This window comes from Phycodurus eques, chromosome 1 (genome assembly GCF_024500275.1).
Source record: "Phycodurus eques isolate BA_2022a chromosome 1, UOR_Pequ_1.1, whole genome shotgun sequence".
Classification (NCBI taxonomy): domain Eukaryota; kingdom Metazoa; phylum Chordata; class Actinopteri; order Syngnathiformes; family Syngnathidae; genus Phycodurus; species Phycodurus eques.
The window spans coordinates 48144547-48151843 of record NC_084525.1 but is presented as its reverse complement, the minus strand read 5'-3'; the positions used below and the strand labels follow the sequence as shown (position 1 = coordinate 48151843).

General features: G+C 43.7%; 1 protein-coding gene across 2 annotated transcripts in view; it reads right to left on the bottom strand.

Moving 5' to 3' along the window:
- Window positions 1–3823: 3823 nt before the first annotated feature.
- The window catches only part of spen (spen family transcriptional repressor), a 29369-nt gene continuing 25895 nt past the window's right edge, over window positions 3824–7297 (bottom strand). For both annotated transcript variants that reach the window (XM_061696598.1, XM_061696607.1), the window contains exons 12-15: window positions 6937–7272; window positions 5918–6112; window positions 5684–5842; window positions 3824–5316 (exon numbers count right to left, since the gene is read on the bottom strand). In XM_061696598.1, the coding sequence (XP_061552582.1) occupies window positions 5185–5316; window positions 5684–5842; window positions 5918–6112; window positions 6937–7272 (822 nt within the window). In that variant the 3' untranslated portion in view covers window positions 3824–5184. The remainder of the gene's footprint in view (window positions 5317–5683; window positions 5843–5917; window positions 6113–6936; window positions 7273–7297) is intronic.

Here is a 7297-nt window from a genome sequence, read left to right as displayed (position 1 = left end):
GTAGCGAGTAAGGCGCATACATGGGGACGCTTTTCCCAACGTACGGCGACCGCCCAAAGTCTCAGTCATTCGGGCTGGCCCGCAGGCTGGCTTGTGTCGCGGAGGCAGGGAAGTGGCCGAATCTAAAATAGACGGACAGCAAGAAGGATGTAAACACACAAGCTTTGCCTCTTATTTTCCCCCGGAAAAGTGAACATGCAAGCGAAAAAAAAAAAGAAAAAAAAAAGAAAATCACATCATGACCCGGAGCCTTCCTGCCACAATCAAAACAACACATGACATTGAAAAATTGATTGTTGCGGCGAGGCGGGAGCTGACTGATGCGGCACATGATAGTTATCTGTCTGGAAGTCACATTAGGCTATTAAAAGTATTGCTCTAGTCAAATAAAACATCGCTATTGTCAGCTGTAACAACACCATTACACCACATGACATTAAAGTGACAGAGCGACGTTGGTCGCAAAGGAGAGGCCTTTGCAAATGTTCTACCGTGCCTATTTATCGACGTGACCTTTGATTGAGTGGACCGCTTCATGTTATCTGTCACGTGCGCTACTTCCTACAGTTTGCGTTGACTCGTGTGACGCGACAGCGCTAGGTTGAAACCTTTGTTGAGACTGTTTGCATCACATTTAATGACAACTCTGGGATGGCGCGCCCAGAAAGACGGCAAAAGCACCGATTGTATTTTCACTCATGGAGGCAGCACTTGAGCGTTAAAAGTGTCGGGTGACACGTCGCGATTGGCGCAAGGGTCCCCCCCACGTCGACAACTTCGGACATGTGCGTGTGTGGCGCTCATCAGAAGCTAACGCTGTTAGCTAACGATGCAGCTTTGCTTACCTTTTGACTTTGACATTATACTATCGTGCGTCTGTGTTGCGTACATGGAGAATCTCAGTGTGCGGGGTGGTATTAAACACACTGTCGTCGACACAATTGTGCAAAATTCCGAACAACTTGGTTACGGACACATTTTCGGACTTTTTGGGCAGCGAGCAGAACAGCTAATTGGTTGTGTAATTTCCCACTTGACAGGTGCACATGCATTCCAGAGGCCCCAACTATTTGGATGCAAGCGATTCAAAAAAGGGAATTTGCAATGGTATGTCTACTTTAAGGTCATTTATTTTTGTGCCTTTTCTGGAAATGCCTTTCTCCAAGGTTCCGATTGGCTGTCATTTCATGGACTTTGAATGTGGATGGCATTGAAATTGTGTGGGATTTTTTTTTTTGTGCAAAACAGACTTGACGTGGTTCGTTGCATATTGAGTTTTGACGGAGTGGTAACCAAGCTGGGGAACCGTCAGATAGAAACTGCTGCTTCCCCCTCGTTCAGTCTTCCTTTGTTTGCAAAATACAGTAACAACAATCCTTTGCTTACCATGTTTAGACTGAGCCGCATTTGGTTTTCGAACCGTTTTCGTCGCTGGATATTCATTAATGACAATGCGCACAATCCAAAGAGCTCTGCAGTGCAATTCAGGGAGCGAAAAAGCACAGAATCAAACCACAACATTGCCCTTAAGGCACGTTTGCATGATCATCTACAAGTCTTCAGCTTGAACCACAAATGAGGCTTGGACATTCACGCTCACAACTTTGGGGGGAGGGTAGAAGAAGAAGAAGAAGAAGAAGAAGAAGAAGAAGAAGAAGAAGAAGAAGAAAAAGGAGATGAAATAGGCTGAGTTAGTGTGAACCTTCCACTAAGCTGTGGTTGACCGTGAAACCTCTTCAGCTATTGTTGTTCTCGCAGAAGCTTCTTCAACTGTGTACTTATGTGTATATTTACACTACGTGCGTGTGCATGCTATCTATGTTATTATATCTTACATTTAGTAAAGAGTGGGGGGGGAAAAAAAGGCGCACGCCACGGAAGCTCCAGTGCCTTGATGTGAACTTTGGAGCCCTGCACTGTTTTCGTGGTTCCATTGTCCAAAGGTGTTCATGTGGACATCACACAGTATTACATTTCCTTATGTTGCTGTAATGGGAGTTAAAAAAAAATTTTTGGGGGGGTTATTATTGTTGTAATTTAGTGACATTTTCAATTCCCGAAACAGTTTGCCCGTTGTGGAGTGGAAATGCACTGCGAGTTTGATATACAGCGGAATAGCGAAAACCCACGGATAATCGGCACTCTTTCTAATTGCCGTGAAAAGACAAACAAAAAGTGCGGCAGCTGGTTGTACTCGTGGTGCGGGCAGCGGCAAGAGCTTCTTTAACTTTCCAAGTATTAACATGGCAATATGAGACCAGTGGTTTCGTTGCGAGTCAATCAGCAGAGCGGGCGAAGCTGCTGATTTGACCTTCCCTAAAATGTTCCTGTCCTACAGCCAACTGTTGAATGTTGCAATAGTTTTTTTGTACAACTTGCGGTTTTCTCACAGGGAAACGAAGGACAAAACGTGTCGTCCGATGGCCGCTTTCCTCGGAGAACATCCTGTTTGTCAAAATGTGAGCAGCGTGATGATGAGGAGGACTGTTTCAATCATACCAAATTGAACCAAGAAATCTTTGGCAACACCTGCACGCCGACTGAAGGGTTCTTCATGGAGACAGCTTGTCAAACGGCTCCACCGAGGCGTTTGATTTGCTCGCTTCTAGTTTAAACGCAGAGCGGCCGCAGCATTATGACCACTCGCGCAAAGTCCTGCGATCCAAATGTGTGTGTGTGTGTGCTTTTTTTTTTTTTTTTAATTGTAAGCGCCGCAACGCGAGGTGGCAGTCCCAACTTCCATATTTTTGTCTTCAATGGGTCCCTAACCTATGACCCTGCCTCCGGTCTCCAGAGAAGCGTTACAGTTAAGCACCCGGCCGAAATAACCCTGCTGCATTTGTTTGCTTTTTTGTGCTCCTATGTATGGAGCTGCATGGAATGTTGGGATCTCAGTTGCCAGGAGGACACAAACAAGAAAACAAGCACTTATCAGTGTCTGAAACAACAACAACATTCTTTTCCATTCCCTGCTGAAAGGAGATGTTTTTCAAATGGAATATACTCCCTCTGTGGCGGGGGGGGGGGGGAGTAAAATAAAAGTATCACAAGGGCCTTTCATGACCTGAGCTCTCACTCTGTCTCTGTCTTGTCCCGGCCTGCTCTGCTTCTCGTCAGCCTGCAAAAATAGGCCACCAATTAACATTCCCAGCGGTGGCCTGTGAGGGCACTAAATCACACGAGCAGTCACACTCCTCCTCTCTTCTTACTCAAGACGCCACACCGCCGGGAGAAAACACACGAGGCAAGCCACGGAAGCTCGTCGGTGGAACTCAAAGGGTCCTGTTGCCTATCTGTGTCTGCCAGAGGAACTTAGATGAAACAGCCAGCCTCTCCCCGCATTAAAATGGTCATTTTGGGAACTAATCTTTGTCATATATAGATATAGCATCATCTAATCTAAATGTACATGTTCCCCCCCCCCTCCTGTAACTGCAGCAGTGTCATATGGGGAGCCACTGACATCTTTTGACCACCGAATGCACCGCAGGCACTTGTTGAACCAATCTTGCATTTCCCATTGAGCTTGTCTTCTTCGGGCTCCCGGGCGAGCTGAAGCCAGAGCCTGCCAGGGATCGCCCTGGACTGGGCACCAGCCAATCGCGCTCACATCTATGGACAAGAAGTCTTCAATGACACCAACGTGCACGCTTTTCTTTAATGGGAGCGAAAGCCAACTCCGCATTGCCTGAGGCTAAACCTCTCTCGACTGTGAGGTAGATGTGCCAACCGCTCCTGCAGCATGCTGCCTTATGATTCCAATCAAATCAAATCAAATGCATTAAAAAAAAAACCAACAACAACAAAAAAACATTCAGTCAGGGACCATTTAATGATCTTCAGAAGTTAAACAACAAAATTATTTTACAGTTAAAAATGTCCTCATGGAGGAGCAGCAAAATACACCCAAATTAAGACAGTTTTCATATCACTGTTTTTTTTCCTTCTTCTTCTAATTTGTTTATCAAAACATAAGTGCCTTCAACATAATGATAGTATTGAGCTTGCAGTCATAAAACTGACAAGCGTGATTTACTTTCAGCATCGGTTTCATACAAGAGTCTCTTTTCCTCAGACAATAACTACACGGAGAAATATGAGCAGACACGTGGAAGTATTTACAGCTTCGCTTCAGGAGGACACATCCACAGGGGACAGACAAAAACAAACACATCCAATAGCGGCATGATGCCAAGTTCAAGTCACATTCGTTGCACATCTGTCATTCGACAGCTTGGGACAGTGGCCGAACAAATCAGCGGCGCACAAACACAAAGGTGGATAGAATATTCCCAGCATTCCTCCACAAAAAAGGAATGAAAATACAAAGTCATATAATAAAATAGATGATGATCCGGGTTTTTTTTCTTTGCTTTTATGTCAAGCACAAACATTTTGGCACAGAATTCTTTTTTTAAAAAAAAAAAAAAAAAAAAAAAAAAAAATTGCGGATGACACCCTTTTGTCAACCGTTGAGAAGAACACTGCAAACATTTGTGGATCTGGCCGTAAAGTAGTAAATTCACTTGGTCTCTCCGCATTGCATCAATCTTGAACTATGTATCATATTTACAGTTGCACGGTGGCTCACAAAAGATGCTGCAAACTAACTTTTGACTGTAAACTGTACAACTCTCAACTTGGCCATGGAGCAAAAGCAGTAGACTAAAATGATTCTTGATCTCTGGGTTATACCATAACAGATCATTTTACACTCAAATCTATACAGACCACTTTTTTTTTCTTTTTTTTTTTTTATATATATACATAGTGCAATGACTCCTCAAATCTCTCCTTTAAAATAAAAATCACAATCACTCTGATGAGAGGAAGAAAAAAAAAAAAAAAAAAAAAAAAAGTCAAGAATCTCTAAAAGGAAAGTCTGAGTTCACAGCCTTACCAACAGCTCCGAAACACGGCAACATTGAAATATTCAAGCAGAAATGCTCTTAGAAACATTCTGTACTTCAAAAGTAACATTTTTGGACTTCAACGCCATTGAGGTGAATTAAGGACTTGGTGAAGTGAACCAAAACAGTGAAAAACAAACTCTCTTAAATGCTTAATTTAGATTTTCATAAAAAGCATGAGGCAATTCCAGTTTACAAAAAAAGAAAAAAACAGCTGGTGTTGGCTTTGCTTTAGAAAAAAAAAAAAAAAAAAATAATAATAATAGAAATAAAATCAAACCGAGGCGATGACAATCATGAGGTGAGGTGAAATAGTGGAGATGCTGTTTAGAAGGTCCGGAGCCAGGCGCAAAAGGTGGCTCTCGGAGAAGTCACACGGAGGGAAAATCTGCACCACATAGGCCGGCTGCAAACACAAAATTCAACAGATTAAGAGGGACGAAATCGAAAACCAGCGTTTGCCAACCTTCCCGCCAAGGCGCAGATTTAATATTAGAGAAATCTTGCCGGACAAAAAAATGTCACTAAAAGTACACTCCCAATCAAATGTTTGGACACACTTTGTAGCGCTATCAAAGGGAACATCGTTTCTAAATGTGTGAAATAATAATATTCTTGTCTCAATTTACTGACTTTAGTTGAGCACAAAGCTATTGCGTTGTATGAATGGGAACACGTTCATTGTAGCGTTCGCCATCGAGTGTAATAGCGTATAATTGTTCAAGCCTGTCACTAAACATCACTTGGGAATCACTGTACTCGACTAATAATACCTGATTGGAGCCAGGGTTGGGCACATTGATGATGCCAGCTGCCTGCTTGGCCTGCAGGTAGGTGATGAAGCCACTTTTCAAAGCTTGCGTTTGACTGAGGACGTCGTCTTGGTCTCGGCCACACGGCAGCGCCAAGAGCAAGCAGTAATCGTTTTCCACCTGCCGTTGATCACAGTGGCTGCGTGATTATTATTTTGTCATTCTCCCGCATGTGTTGAGCTCAAACGTACTTACGGTCATTCGTCGTGCCACACTGTCCAGCTGAGACGCTTCCAGCCTCATCCGCTGAACAATGCGAAGAAGAGGGCCTCCCTCTAGCGGCGGAAGTGAGCACTGCGCCAGAAAAGTGTTGCCAGAAACCAAGTGCAGCTGGACGGCGGCCTGCTCGTTTTTCAGGGCCAAAAGACCTTGCCACATGATGGGATACTTCTGTACAAAAACATTGGATTTGATATTCTTACAAGGTCAGGAATGTACCATGCACATTTCAATGATTTAATTACAGAAACTACATTTCAGTTTAATTCCAGTGTCGTGTGGCCCCTTTGAAGGGGAAAGTGCTGGAGTCGTCGCTTTTGGACGCAAACGGTACAACAAAGCAATTGCAAATCCACCAATTTGGCAATCGAAAACGAAAAAATATTGACAGTGATTGGTTCTTTAATCGAACAAAAAAAAAAAAAAATTCAGATTTTTCATACTTACATTTTAGGTTAAGATCAACAACAAGAGTTGGGTCTACATGCGCCTGTGCATCCATTGATGTTTTGAAGTGACCTTATGAAAGGAGCGGTTTCTATATACACTTGTCTCTCTGAACCCTTGTATCATACACAGAAGAATTTATATCAGACTCGTGACTCCTTGGCCCAGACCGATTTTTTTTTTTTTTTTTTTTTTGCAGACGACGTATCAGAACAAATTCTCAACACATTTATATCACATACAGGATGTTCTGATCCACTTGCGTACACTTTGTTTCTGACCTTGGGAAAATTGTTATAACATTCAAGCACCAACCCTTTCCGCGAGTCAAATATCTATGAAGGTGAGTCTATTCATCCCATTTCAGACTTGGTCAACAGATTTCCCGCAGACCCACAGACACCGGCTGAAATACAAATGTATAACCACCACGCAAGGTCCAAAGTCAAGTTATGGAGCTGTGTCTATATGTGCCTGCGTCTCTTTCTTCATGCCTTTTATTTGAACTGTGAACAAATCAGAGGTCAAACACTATTGTGTATTCCCACCGTCAAAAGCTGCACCATGTCAATCGAGCGGTGTCCTGAATGATCTGACTTGGCATCAGGCCGTGGCTGAAATGAAGTTGATGAGGGTGACCCTGGCAGTGATGGTGGGAAGAAGGCTGGAGGGCCTTTCTGTAGTGACTGATCCGGCTTGTGATTCAGGCCCATTGCGGGGGTCACGAGAGACTGGTATGAGGGTGAGACTCCATCCACCGGTACTCGAGACATGTTGGAAGAGGTAGAATGGCGAAGGTGGGGACTCTCAGGCTTGGGATCACTTAGTGCCACACAAGACTGAGGCATTTTACACCGTTGACCCAGTTCAGGTTCTGGGGGAATCTGAAGAGTAGGACATGAATCAACA